At 34.4% G+C, this 16260-nt stretch overlaps 1 protein-coding gene across 2 annotated transcripts in view; it reads right to left on the bottom strand.

Annotated features, from left to right (window-relative positions):
* Positions 1 to 3970: 3970 nt before the first annotated feature.
* The window catches only part of RBM42 (RNA binding motif protein 42), a 20861-nt gene continuing 8571 nt past the window's right edge, over positions 3971 to 16260 (bottom strand). Inside the window, exons 2-10 of one of the 2 annotated variants that reach the window (XM_053690170.1) lie at positions 14450 to 14567; positions 13233 to 13320; positions 12983 to 13111; positions 12300 to 12436; positions 11669 to 11794; positions 11483 to 11590; positions 11287 to 11404; positions 7047 to 7241; positions 3971 to 5058 (exon numbers count right to left, since the gene is read on the bottom strand). In XM_053690170.1, the coding sequence (XP_053546145.1) occupies positions 4946 to 5058; positions 7047 to 7241; positions 11287 to 11404; positions 11483 to 11590; positions 11669 to 11794; positions 12300 to 12436; positions 12983 to 13111; positions 13233 to 13320; positions 14450 to 14567 (1132 nt within the window). In that variant the 3' untranslated portion in view covers positions 3971 to 4945. The remainder of the gene's footprint in view (positions 5059 to 7046; positions 7242 to 11286; positions 11405 to 11482; positions 11591 to 11668; positions 11795 to 12299; positions 12437 to 12982; positions 13112 to 13232; positions 13321 to 14449; positions 14568 to 16260) is intronic. The other variant, XM_053690171.1, reaches the window with a different exon arrangement.

Raw genomic sequence — 16260 nt, 5'->3', positions numbered from 1 at the left:
GCAGAGAACCCAGCGCAGCGAAAGGGGTAAGTTGCGCAGTTATGGGCAGCAACATTTAAATATATATGTATATAAGCATATATATGTGTATGTACACATATTAACACAAATATAGATGTATATGAGCATATATATTTGTATATACACATATTAACACAAATATAGATGTATATAAGCATATATATTTGTATACACCCATTAACACAAATATAGATGTATATAAGCATATATATGTGTATATACATATTAACACAAATATAGATGTATATAAGCATATATATATGTATATACACATTAACACAAATATAGATGTATATAAGCATATATATTTGTATACACCCATTAACACAAATATAGATGTATATAAGCATATATATGTGTATATACACATTAACACAAATATAGATGTATATAAGCATATATATGTGTATATACACATTAACACAAATATAGATGTATATAAGCATATAAACACATATTAACACAAATATAGATGTATATAAGCATATATATTTGTATACACCCATTAACACAAATATTGATGTATATAAGCATATATGTGTATATACACATTAACACAAATATAGATGTATATAAGCATATATATGTGTATATACACATTAACACAAATATAGATGTATATAAGCATATAAACACAAATATAGATGTATATAAGCATATATATGTGTATATACACATTAACACAAATATAGATGTATATAAGCATATATGTGTATATACACATAACACAAATATAGATGTATATAAGCATATATATATGTATATACACATTAACACAAATATAGATGTATATAAGCATATATATTTGTATACACCCATTAACACAAATATAGATGTATATATATATACATCTATATTTGTGTTATGTGTATATACACATATATATGCTTATATACATCAATATTTGTGTTAATGGGTGTATACAAATATATATGCTTATATACATCTATATTTGTGTTAATATGTGTTTATATGCATATGTATATACACATATATATGCTTATATACATCTATATTTGTGTTTATATACACATATATATGCTTATATACATCTATATTTGTGTTTATATGCTTATATACATCTATATTTGTGTTAATGTGTATATACACATATATATGCTTATATACATCTATATTTGTGTTATATTTGTGTTAATGGGTGTATACACATATATATGCTTATATACATATACACATAACACAAATATAGATGTATATAAGCATATATGTGTATATATGTGTATATACACATAACACAAATATAGATGTATATAAGCATATATGTGTATATACACATAACACAAATATAGATGTATATAAGCATATATGTGTATATACACATAACACAAATATACATCTATATTTGTGTTAATATGTGTTTATATGCATATGTATATACACATATATATGCTTATATACATCTATATTTGTGTTTATATACACATATATATGCTTATATACATCTATATTTGTGTTTATATGCTTATATACATCTATATTTGTGTTAATGTGTATATACACATATATATGCTTATATACATCTATATTTGTGTTATATTTGTGTTAATGGGTGTATACACATATATATGCTTATATACATATACACATAACACAAATATAGATGTATATAAGCATATATGTGTATATACACATAACACAAATATAGATGTATATAAGCATATATGTGTATATACACATAACACAAATATAGATGTATATAAGCATATATGTGTATATACACATAACACAAATATAGATGTATATAAGCATATATATGTGTATATACACATTAACACAAATATAGATGTATATAAGCATATATATTTGTATACACCCATTAACACAAATATAGATGTATATAAGCATATATGTGTATATACACATTAACACAAATATAGATGTATATAAGCATATATATATGTATATACACATTAACACAAATATAGATGTATATAAGCATATATATATGTATATACACATTAACACAAATATAGATGTATATAAGCATATATATATGTATATACACATTAACACAAATATAGATGTATATAAGCATATATATATGTATATACACATTAACACAAATATAGATGTATATAAGCATATATATATGTATATACACATTAACACAAATATAGATGTATATAAGCATATATATATGTATATACACATTAACACAAATATTGATGTATATAAGCATATATGTGTATATACACATAACACAAATATAGATGTATATAAGCATATATATATGTATATACACATTAACACAAATATAGATGTATATAAGCATATATGTGTATATACACATTAACACAAATATAGATGTATATAAGCATATATATACATTAACACAAATATAGATGTATATAAGCATATATATATGTATATACACATTAACACAAATATAGATGTATATAAGCATATATGTGTATATACACATTAACACAAATATAGATGTATATAAGCATATATATGTGTATATACACATTAACACAAATATAGATGTATATAAGCATATATATACATTAACACAAATATAGATGTATATAAGCATATATACACATTAACACAAATATAGATGTATATAAGCATATATATATGTATATACACATTAACACAAATATAGATGTATATAAGCATATATATTTGTATACACCCATTAACACAAATATAGATGTATATAAGCATATATACACATTAACACAAATATAGATGTATATAAGCATATATATATGTATATACACATTAACACAAATATAGATGTATATAAGCATATATATGTGTATATACACATTAACACAAATATAGATGTATATAAGCATATATATGTGTATATACACATTAACACAAATATAGATGTATATAAGCATATATATACATTAACACAAATATAGATGTATATAAGCATATATATGTGTATATACACATTAACACAAATATAGATGTATATAAGCATATATATGTGTATATACACATTAACACAAATATAGATGTATATAAGCATATATATTTGTATACACCCATTAACACAAATATTGATGTATATAAGCATATATGTGTATATACACATAACACAAATATAGATGTATATAAGCATATATGTGTATATACACATAACACAAATATAGATGTATATAAGCATATATGTGTATACACACATATTAACACAAATATAGATGTATATAAGCATATATATACATTAACACAAATATAGATGTATATAAGCATATATATTTGTATACACCCATTAACACAAATATTGATGTATATAAGCATATATGTGTATATACACATAACACAAATATAGATGTATATAAGCATATATGTGTATACACACATATTAACACAAATATAGATGTATATAAGCATATATACACATATTAACACAAATATAGATGTATATAAGCATATATATTTGTATACACCCATTAACACAAATATTGATGTATATAAGCATATATGTGTATATACACATAACACAAATATAGATGTATATAAGCATATATGTGTATACACACACATTAACACAAATATAGATGTATATAGCATATATATTTACTGGCAAATCACAGTTCCCATAGACCACAATCTAAAGGCACTTTTCACACCCACATCCCCTAACTTTAACCCCTTATAAACTGCTTTGTGCGGTTATTAAACAAATAAAAATAAAGATGCTACCATTTTTTATTTAAAAAAAAAGGAACCTCACACTTTATTTTGGAAGCATTTGGGGCACATTTTTTAAATTAACCAGAGGTCTGGCTGGTTAATTTTGGGAGAGCAAAATATCGTAATGGCTGGTTATTTAACGAGTGTCAGTAAATAGGCGAATTTTCCCATTTACGGGCGCACATTAAATTAGCGATCCACTTGTAAGTATAGCCCTATATGTGCTTTATATTTTGTAGTGGCGTAAGTGAAATGAGAAAAAAAAAGCCAAAAATATCACAACCATTTTATTTACACTGTATACAACACAGTTAAAGCTGAAGCTTCAATCCCTATACAAGGAGGATACACCTGAACCAGCTCAGATACGGTTATCCTGCCCGGTATCTGTACCTGCCTTTTGCTCAGTCTATGAGTTTTGTCTATAGGAACTAAAATGAGGTTGTGCATTGATGATATGCAGAGAAAATAATATGCACATCAGGATTTTAGAATTAACATTCAAACTGAAGCCCTGATTTAGGTTAGTAAATACAGAAAGACTTTCCCAGAATGAATGAATCTACAAAATAATTTGTGGCAGGAATTTGACATGGCTGCACCTTGCAATACAAAAAGTAGCCACTTGGTGTCACCAGTGAAAAGGGGACAGATGAGGGTTTGCAACTTGTCGCAGAGACGCACCTCCTGTTCTAGTCAATTACTGACATATGAGAAGCGAAGTCTCTGGAAGTCATGAAACTAAACGTAACACAAAAATAGTTTCAAAATACATAGCTTGTTGCAGAAAAAAAGGGAAACGCCAACCTATTTCTTGTACAAACAGTAATGGAGCCAACAGATTTTACTAAGAATGGCAAACAGTCGTACTGACCCTTTCACTACCAAAACACAAAGCAGGCAGCATCATTCATGATCATAGAACCCTAATTAAACATTATGATAATATTTAGCCAAATTGAAATACAAATAAAAAATAAATTTAATTCACTAGAGTACAACATAAAACTCGTTATTTAAACACTTCAAACACAAGTTCTGCAGTCTCTATATGAAGAGTCTGATATTTAGGTCTCTCCTTTCGGACAGGAGATTGTATACAATGAGCTGAATCGTGAGTCCCTTTAAGTTGGGCCGGATGTTTCAGTTTGCGATGTGTCCTTACATGGAGATTAAAAATAGTTTGGTGAAGTCGCCTGTTGGGTCATTGTTAAATTCTTTAGATTACTGTCCCACTGCAATTTTATTTTTATCTAAGGCCAAGTTTTTTCTTTTCCTTTTGCTTCTTACGAACAATGTCCAAATTCCGGTCCTTCCACATGCTTTTCCGAAGTTTAATGGGCCGGGAACCGACATATTTACCTGAGAGACAGATAACAGACATATTGGAAAGTGGAATTATCATACACACAAATCCGAGTCAGACATTTTTCTTAAAGAGGCATTCTTGCACAATAATAAAACGTTCTAATGCATAACAGCTGCAAAGGAGTTAAAGGGACAGTGTAAACTAAATTTACTTATGCATGTTTTCTTCAGAATTAATAAATACAGTCCATGTGGATATGATTTGTGCGTAAATCAGATTTTTTTATTATAATTATTGTGTGAGTAATTGAAGCCCCCTAACAATACCTTAGAAATACATTTTCATTGCTCAGCGTGTCCTGAGTGTCCTACTCGATCGCTACATGTGTCGGCTTTGTGCATGCGCTGGGGTACTGCAATTTTGTAAGCTGTGCCAGGCTCCATATAAGCTCATGCACAGCACATGTAGCGGTAGGTTCATTCTTTCATTGGCAAAACACAGATGATCATATTATTTCACACACATCTCATCACTAGAGCAGCAGTGTCTCCTTCGCTCTAAAAGCCAGGAGTGCTGCAATAAAAGGGCATCTGACCCTGAACCACTGTGCGCCCGGCTTTTACAAGCAGAAATGTTTGCTCTGAAAGAGACAGGAGCGCGCAACAGTCATGCAGGTGGGAGTCAGTTTTCATTTTACATAACACTTCTGATTGGCTGGGGACGTGCGCTCTATAGATACTCTCTATCCCTCGCTAAGGGCGTCTATGCATCGCCTTGCAGACAAGCAAATGAAAAAAAAAATCTTACAATTTGTATTTTTTATCGGTTATGATCTTTTTATCACAATGTGCTCTATTCTTTCATTCAAGTATTTGCCTTAAACAGTGTACAATGTCCCTTTAAAAACAGACTGCTCAACACACTGCAGCTCATTAGCAGAACATGGCCACTGCAGGTCGTGAGCAGGCTTTAACTATGAGTTTATTATTGCACTATTGTGCACCCTTAAAAAGGTCAATCTAGTACTAAAATAATATCCGTTTTGTTAGAACATTTTATTTTGTAACCAAATCCTACCCTTGCAAAGGTGTTACACACCCCACTTACCTGCTGCTCACAATAAAGGTAAAGAGATAAACCAATCAGGTGCATGCATACTTAAGTATGCTTCAACAACTGGCTGCATCTTTCTGTGCAGAGGCACGGGAGTGGTATGTGGGGGCCTGTGCGTTTAACCCCTTTTTAAGAACTTAATAAAAATAAAGATTTTGCTTGAAATCTAATGAAATAGATTTTATTTTTACACTTTGACTCTCCCTCTTAAATAAATGTAGCATCTAGTTAAAGGGACGGTAAATGTAAAAAATAATGTTACATACTGTAATTATTGAAAAGAAGAGACTGACAAGGAAAGTAAGGTAAGTATAACTTTGGGGGCTAAAATCTCGCAACTCTTTTTCCCCCCAAGGTGTGGATAAAATAATGCTTTCTTTCATGTTTCAGATACAGCATATATTTTAAACAACTTTACAATTTATTTCTATTATCAAATTTGCTTGATTCTCTGGGTATCCTTTGCTCAAAAGTATACCTAAGGTTGGCTCAGGAGGTGGGAGCTAGCTGCTGATTGGTGGCTGCACGTATGAATATAGTCATTGGCTCACGTGTTTAGCTAGCTCCCAGTAGAGCATTGCTGCTCCTTAAATCAAGGATAACAAGAGAATTAAGCAGAATTGACAACAGAAGTAAATTAAAAAGCTGTCATTTGAAGTAGCTGATTTTCCTGTTGAAACCGGCATCTGTACTGAACATTTAAATACTGCAGTATTAGCTTAGAAAAGCTATCTAAACGAGAGACAAAAGAAATCAACTGCCCAGTGGGGATGGGAGAGAAAGAGAGCACAGCTTAAAAGGGTGTTCATGTATTAGCTTAAATACAATAAAATCTTATCTGCACACTGTCCCTTTAAGTTAAAGCCGCGTACATTAAAATGCTTCATTCCGATGCCTACTGAGAGGATAAGCGCACACGTATACTTACCGTTCATCTCTCGCATTGCTCTCACATAATCATTGGGATCCTTGAAGCTCACAAAGCCATATCCCTTTGTTTTCCCTGTCCGCTTATCTCGGATTACTTTAGCCTTCAGGAAGGATGGATATCGGCTGAACGCGCGTGCTAGGATATCGTCGTTCACTTCATTCCCCAAATCTCCACAGAATATCCGAAAATCATCTACAGGAACACGTAAAGCATATGCAGGTGATAGGCTTAGCAATATGACAAAAAGATCACCCACATCATAGACAGACAATAATAACCCTATGATTTGAAAAAGAAAATCTTAACATGCAATTCCTTCACACCATGAAGATGCAATAAAGCACAGAAAGAAAAAGTTTATTTCAAAGATAGATTTTTTTTTTTTTTAATAAAATTTAAAGGGATATGAAACCCAAACTTTTAATTTTGTGACTCAGAAAGAATATACCGTTTCTAAAAAAAGTTTCCAATTTACTTCTATTATCAAATTTGCTTGTTAAAGAGATACCTAGGTAGGCATCTGGAGTACTACACGGCATGTAATAGTGCTGCCCTCTAGTGCTCTTATCAAACGGCTGCCATATAGTGCTCCAGATATGGGCCGGCTCCTAAGCTTACGTTCCTGCTTTCCAACAAAAGATTCCAAGAGAATTAAGAAAAAAAACATTACAAAGTTGTTTAAAATCACACGTTCTAAATCAAGTAACATTTTTGGTTTCATATCCATTTAAATATAAAAAGGTGTAGATGGGATTGCATGTAATGAAGTACTGGTAAGTTGGAAATAGTTTTGCAATTTATCTCATTTAAAGGGGTTTTTGTGCACCTTGTTATTGCACTTTATTTTCAGATGTTTGGTTTATTACAAACACATATCCAAGGATTCAAAGAGAAAACAAGTGAAACTTATTAGCACTCACAGCACTACTCAATATGTTAGGTAGATGAACAAAAAATAAGTCTGGCCCCGAAAGACAAACTTTTAATAGTTAAATAAAAACCAAATATATTTAAAACCACAATCTGGACAAGGAGACGCAATATGGTCAAACTATAGATACCGTATAGGAGATAGTTAATGCTAGTATGAGAGGGGCTGCATTGTTGTCCGATAAGGATCCACAATTTGTTCCCCAAGAGCAATATATATGGAACAGATACTGACTGTTGGATATATATATTTTTTGTTTAGTTGTACTTATAGTCAAACGATATACTGTATATAATAGTAGTGTTATTCGCCCATAACATGTCAGGGGAGTGGGAACTCTGTTTTTAAAACTTTTGCAATAGTGGCATATAACATTAACCGTACTTTAACTGCTAGGATACTAGTAGATATTAGTGGCTGACGATATGTGTCGCCCCTCGGGTATAAACTACTGTGCTAGGCGTTTGCTCTGCAGTTTACAATTTAACGGATCACTGTAGTAGTGCTATTCAATATTGCTAATAACCACGGTGCAAGATGTGTGCCTTTTTCTAATTACGTAGCATAACACGTCACCAATATATATTGTTTGAATAGTAGTATAACTATAATATTGGTACAAAATGTGAGTCTAGATTTAAACAAGATAATATTCTAATGATATATATCTACAAGTCAGTATTCTTAATTACAGTGAATGACGATTTACTCTGCCCCGGAGCACAAACTGCTATATAAAAGACATATGCTCTGTAGTTTACGATCTAACTGAATTAACATATAATATTGTATAATCGGAATTCAGTTGCAGAATCAGGGAGAATTGCTACTTAGTAATGGTGCAAAGGTTCGCCCACATATAACTGTATAGCATAACAACCAGTACTACTATAATATTGGTACAAAATGTGCGCCTAGAACTAGATTGGAAAACACCTCATGATATATATTCGACAACTAGCATTTGCTACTATAAATGGTACATCAATAGCTGTGCAAGTACCTAGACAACTTTTGCCAAGCAATTTATAACCATATATTATATTGTGTTAGCTTGAGACTGTTTACCAATACCACAATAGTGTTATTCAATAAGGGAACATTACAAATAACTTGAAGTTAAGCGATGCAAAACGTGCGCCTCTTTCTAACCAAGTAGCATAACAGCTATATATATCATTTAAATAGGAGTATAACTACAATACCGGTGCAAAATGTGTGCCTAGATCCAAATAGAAAATACTCTGATATATACTTGAAAGTTAGTATTCACAATTTCAATGACTGATGATTTATTTTGCCCTTGAGCCCTAACTGCTATGTATAACATCTGCTCTGTCGTTTAAGATCTAACCAAATTAACCAATAAACTATACAATCTTAACTCTGTTGCAGAAGCAGTGAGAATTGCTACTCAATAATGGTAGCTAGGTGCGCCCACTTACAATTAGAATAACACTACTCATATATATCGTTTGACTATAAGTACAACTATAATACCGGTGCACAAAGTGCACCCAAATCTAAACAAAATATATCAGTATCTGTTCCATATATATTGCTCTTGGGGAACAAATTGTGGATCCTTATAATCGGACAACAATGCAGCCCCTCTCATACTAGCATTAATGATTTCCTATACGGCGTCTATATTTTGTCTATATTGCATCTTCTTGTCCAGATTGTGGTTTTAAATAGATTTGTTTTTTATTTAACTATTAAACGTTATGTTTTAAAAAATCCCCCAGACTTATTTTTTGTTTATCTACCTAACATATTGATTAGTGTTGTGAGTGCTAATAAGTACACTCTTTGCAAGTATCTTTCACTTGTTTTCTCTATGAATGTAATTCCCAGTGTACAGCACCTCTTTCCTTATAATAGCACAGTATTAAGTGTGTATATGACTTTATACAAGTGATAAACCAATTATGGTAGTGCCATCGGTTAACTACTTCTCCAAAATACATATCCAAGGAAGTTTAAAAAATGGTTATACTCGGCTGACGTTATTCTATATCAAAATAACAGAAATGTCCTCTAACTGCATTTACCCAGCAATATGACCATAGCCCATTTGGGGGAGCAGGAAAATAAAAATAAAAAACACCACATTCTAAAAAACAAACAAACAACTGGAAAAGCAGGCAAATAAATAACTTTTGTTTAGTGCATGTTGCTACTTTGCTTAATGAAATAGTGTATGGAGTATTTAATTTTACAAGGATAGTCTAATGCAACAACGTAAATATCACATTACTGACCCTAACTTCCTATGGCTTAGGTTTTATTGCTGAAAACAAGGAAGGAGCAGCACGCGGGAGGCACTTATCAAAAATAAAACCCCTATGATTAAGTGCCCATTTGCGGCACAAAACGCGTAAGGGTTTTCTTACCTGTTCTATGCCTCGGTTTTCAACTTTTTTTCAATAAACAGTGGTTTTATTTTTGATAAGTGCCTCCCGAGTGCTGCTCCTTCCTTGTTTTCTGGTATCATTTGCGGCTTTCGCTTAGCCGCGTCTTGCTAGCACCTCACAGGTCTGTGTCTGTAACTCCTCCCTCAGCTCTGGCAGCGTTTGGCTTTCCCTCACCACGCAGGGATCTGCAGCTGCCTGGTTTGTTCTTTTAGGTTTTATTGCTGTTGTGAAGTGGTGGTAACATAAAACAGCTCCATAGACTTTAGTGAAGGTCCCTGTGTGTTACCAAAGCAATGTAAAAAGTATCCTCACAGTGTTACACATATATGTAAAGGCCCACTCGAGACACAAGCCTTGCAGCTCCCAAACTTGAACACACTGGTTTTCTGGTGGCTGCATGTAACTGCCCTTACCTATGTGTTTAACCCATCTGCAGGTTTTAAAATACTTAGGGCCTAATGGGCTCCCTGGTCTGGTGAGATTGTCTAAGAAGTCTCGTCAGTACTACAAGGTCACTCACAGAATTTTAGGAAGGTAAAATTAAGCTTAAGAGCTGTTAATCTTGCTATGCAGAGCTCTGGGTGTGAAGGAGATATCTACATTACAATGTGATGCTCAGCTAGGAAATGTCATACTAAAATGACATAGTCTAATGTTAGGCTGTAGCAGACTCTGCGTTATAAGCTGCAGAATAGAGTAATGATAATGTATGCGGAGAGCAGTGACCTATTTCCTCCTCCTCTATCTTTATTTCACTTTAATAGACAACAAGCCCTCCTTTAACTGCTTTCCTGTGCCCTTACTCTCACCATTTCTGTTCCTCTTCACTAAGTCCCTCCCCTGCCCCTCGAGAAGCTCCTCCTCCCCTATGACCTGCTTTCTTACTGACCTGTGTCCCATTCCAGTAGACTGTGATCCTCCCAGGATGTTCCAGCCGCAGTACGGATGCATCTTTTTAACTTTTCTGGCTTAGTTTTCTTTTTATCTTCTTGAACAGGCTCTACCACCTGGGTGGAAGATACATAAAAATAAAGCCACCAGCAAAAAATAAAAATTGTGACTTATAGTCAACCACAGAATCTAACCTCCGGTTGTACAGGTTCAGCTTCCGGCATGCTGGGACCAATCACAGCCTCTTCAAAACTGAGCATCTCCTTCTCATCTGGTACTGCCGGTACTTCTGGGACCTCCTCCTACAAAAGGACATCTGATATTCACTGAGAGAGCAGGTGGAAAGACCAACACAGCATAAAGTAGCCAGTGCCACTTACCTCTACCTTCTTTACAGGAGGTGCAGAATAGACTGTTGGAGCTGCTTGAATCACTGTGGGGTTGACTTTGGGAGCAGGCTGGACAACGGGACGAGGGGGAGGTGGCAAGGGGCCCACAGGTGGTGGCTATAAAGAGAGGATTGTATTAAAAGGGACACTCCACTCAAAATTACACTTATAATTCAGATAGAGCAGCAATTTTAAATAACTTTCCGATTTACGTCCATTACCAAAATGTGCACAGTCTTTTTATTTTTTACACTTTTTGAGTCCCCAGCTCCTACTGAGCATGTGCAAGAATTCACAGAATATACATATATGCATTTGTGATTGGCTGATGGCTGTCACATGATACAGGAGGAGTGGAAATAGACACAGCTTTGAAATATGTCAGAAAAAAAAATCTGCTACTCACTGTAAGTTCAGTCTAAGTGCTATTGCATTGTCTTGTTATTATGTATTTGTTGTTTATGCAAATCTACTGTATTTACTGGTCCTTTAAGAGTGTAGAAAACATGATGTGGTAGTAAAGGAGAGGTAAAAGGGTTGACCCTTTGTCTAATATCTGTGAGTATGTTTGTGGCTGTTTTCAATCACGTACATATAATAGAAAAATAAACAAAAAGCTTACAGGTGGACCAGTGCGTAGGCCTAATGGAGGCGGCGGCGGCGGAGGCAAGTGGTGACCCATTAATGGGGGAGGGGGGCCGTGCATCGGATGGGACATCAATGGTTGTGGGGGAGGCATTCCGGGGTGACGAGGGCCCACTGCAAATAAATAAAGTGAGATAAAAAAGAGGTTTACCATAGAAAAAGAGATTAAATATAAATCTGTAGAAATGATGAATGCACAGCGCCAACTGATTATTTTTTTAAAAATAATTTAAATTATTCATATTAACGGTAACAAAACACACAACAAAAACTAATGTCACAATGGCTCAGAGTCTCCAAAAACAAATAGAAATGGTCTTTTATGCTATTTCTAGCACTAGTGCAGATCCTCTTGTGCTACTCAAGGTCATTAAAAGGATATTTATGATTGATGCCCTTTTACATCTCAAGGATGACTTAAATTCTTCATTATTTCAGTTTATTTCTGAAGAATCAGCTGTAGAACCTTTAGAAATATTTAAGGAATCCGACTAAAGTGATAGCAATTTCTTTCCTAGTTGATAAAGACAAAATGATTTACCTATGTACTTTTTAACGTGATCCTGAATAATCAAGTGAATTAGTGACATGTAACAATGACCCGTACAGGTACCTATATTACTACAGGAGTTTTGTTTTATGCCACCGTGCACCACTTACCTGCTCGGTGCTGCAGCACGTGGGGAATGAAGGGATGTCTAGGCATTGCAGGGTGCTGCTCAAGCGGCCTCTGAAGGACGTGGGGAATAAAACTGGGCCTCATCATAGGAGGTCTCTGGGGTGGGATTGCTGTTCCATAACAAAAAGAAAAATGAGACAACCTGTGACCCTGAGACCAATCATCAAGAGTCCCCGCACGATCTGCAACGCGGTATACACAGAATAAAGACAGAACATGTTTATGCAGTACCTGGGCCAACAAATGGCATAGGTGGGACCAGCATGGGGGGCATCACACTGGCAGCAGCTGCAGCTCGTGCGTCCAAACTCTGTTGCACCTGTGGCCGGCGAGACAAAAACATGACATACAAGTTTGTCACTCACAAATAAACATATCAGGTAGATAATATGTGAAATACAGGTACCTTGCTGTGCCACTTTAATACAGGTACCTTGCTGTGCCACTTTAATACAGGTACCTTGCTGTGCCACTTTAATACAGGTACCTTGCTGTGCCACTTTAATACAGGTACCTTGCTGTGCCACTTTAATACAGGTACCTTGCTGTGCCAAAATGCTGTATTATATAAAATACAACTATGATTAAAGGGGTAAAAAAGTCATCAAGGAAAACGCTGTAATATATAACAATTGTATAACTGCACTATTGGTCAAACGCATAGTTAAAGTCAGCTCCAGAGCAGCAATGCATTACTAGGGAGTTAGCTGTACACATCTGGTGAGCCAGTGACGAGGCATGTGTGTGTAGCCACCAATCACCAACTAGCTCCCAGTACTGCTGCTTCTGAGCCTACTTAGGTATGCTTTTCAACAAAGAAAAGCAAGAGAACAAAATACATTTGCTAACAAAAAGTCTCTTAAAATGGCAAGTTCTCTCTGTATCGTTAAAGTATAATTGTGACGTTTATGTCCTTTTAATTACTACATTTAAAGGGACACTCAGGTCAAAATTAAACTCACGATTCAGATAGAGCAGCAACTTTAAAACAACTTTCCAATTTACTTCCATTAACAAAATGTGCACAGTATTTTTATATTTACACTTTTTGTGTCACCAGCTCCTACTGAGCATGTGCAAGAATTCACAGAATATACGTAAATTCATTTGTGATTGGCTGATGGCTGTCACATGGTACAGGGGAAATGGAAATAGACAGAACTGAAATTTGTCAGAAAATCTACTACTCATTTGAAGATCATACTAACAGCTATTGCATTGTCTTTTTATCATGCATTTGTTGTTTATGCAAAACCAGTGTATTTACTGGTTCTTTAACTTTGTATGTGTTATACACACTGTGCACATCCACTATCTCAAAGCATTTCAAACAATCTTCCTTTGTTCATGAGTCTGATGACTTTTTATCATAATAAGATAATTTATTTTCTGACAGATGTATTCAACATATATCAACCTAAAGTCATATGCAGCCACCGTTTACTTACCTGGCTGTATGTGTTTGTTGCTATAACAGGTCGTATCATGGGCACAGCTGAAATAGTCACAGGAAGAGAATCAGCTGAAGGTATAGCTACAGGAGTGCCTAGCACCTCCTGCTCAAACCTGCAAAAATGTGTTCAGAGTATTTATGACATGCCCATTACTGTACAAAGCAGGCTATACACAAAAACTCCCGGCTTATATATTGTGGGTATATGACATTTATCTACATGCGATTCCCTTTCTTCTAGGCTCAGAACTTGTCACCTTGTTTAGTTTGATACATAAGCAAAAGAAATAACAAACTAAAAGAAAGAGAAGAAAATATAGGCAGATAAGAGAAAAAGTAGCAAGAAGGAAAATTAAAAAGAACAGGAAAGGGATATGGGATTTAAGGAAAATAAATAAATAGGCGACAACAAAACAAAATCAACTAAAGAAAGACAAAAAGAGAGGTATTAAAGGGTGAGTTGTATAAAGTGAATCGTTTAAAAAATGATAAACATAAGACAGTCAACACTTTGTATGATTCCGCTCATATAGACACTATGAGAAGGTGCACAGAAAAAAACAAACTGTTGTAAAATAAATGACATTGTTTATTGGCAACTTACAGCACCCTGAACAGATTATCATGCATGTGACTACAAAGGTTGTGTAGGGGCAAGAGGACAAATGCCCCACCCTGGCTTGGGCCTGTGTTTAGCATCTCATTCTGGGGTAAGCATCATGCAATTTAGGGGAGGTTTGGGACTCGTCAATGTAAAAAGGAGAACTTCCTACTTCAATTGAGCTGTCGCTTGATTTTCTGGTTATCACCTAAGTAGTGTAAAAAAGGTTCTAACCCAGTGGTTTCTTAAACCCAGTCCTCAGGACCCTTATTCCGGCCAGATATTCATTATATCTTAACTAGCGCACAGGTGAAATAATCAGCTGATGGGTGAGAGCAGGTTAGTAACCATGGTTACTGATGTAGTAATAAATAAGGTGTAACAATGTCATTCAGAAAACACAGCTTTGCAGCCTGGGATGTTAGGGGGCTGAGAGCCGGCCTACGCTGCAGAGCCAGCCAACGCCGCAGAGCCAGCCAACGCTGCATATTTGACTTTTCACTTCAAACAGCACTAAAGCTCTTTTTGATGAGAACAGCTGATGTGGAGCAGCGCTGCAAAGTTAAATCGCTAACAGCTCCTGCATGCGTCCTGTTCTTTCTGCAGACATTCTGCATTAACTGTGATGACATCTCAGATCACTGCATGTTCTGCCTTGGGGGTAATTAGTTATCTATATCAATGGATCAAATATATGCAATATGGGTAAGTGTGATTAAAGGGACACTGAACCCAAATTTTTTCTTTCGTGATTCAGATAGAGCATGAAATTTTAAGCAACTTTCTAATTTACTCCTGTTGTCAAATTTTCTTTATTCTCTTGGTATCTTTATTTGAAATGCAAGAATGTAAGTTTAGATGCCGGCCCATTTTTGGTGAACAACCTGGGTTGTCCTTGCCGATTGGTGGATAAATCCATCCACAAATAAAAAAAAGTGCTGTCCAGAGTGCTGAATAATAAAAATAAAAGCTTAGATGCCTTCTTTTTCCAATAAAGATAACAAGAGAATGAAGAAAAAATAATAACAGGAGTAAATTAGAAAGTTGCTTAAAATTGCATGCTCTATCTGAATCACGAAAAAGAAAAAATTTGGGTTCAGTGTCCCTTTAAGTGCCAAAGGCAAAACAGAATTTAAAGGGACACTGAACCCAAATGTTTTCTATTGTGATTCAGCTAGAGCATTAAATTTTAAGCAACTTTCTAA

The sequence above is a fragment of the Bombina bombina genome, chromosome 8, assembly GCF_027579735.1.
Source record: "Bombina bombina isolate aBomBom1 chromosome 8, aBomBom1.pri, whole genome shotgun sequence".
NCBI lineage: Eukaryota > Metazoa > Chordata > Amphibia > Anura > Bombinatoridae > Bombina > Bombina bombina.
This window is presented reverse-complemented; position numbering and strand designations above follow the sequence as displayed.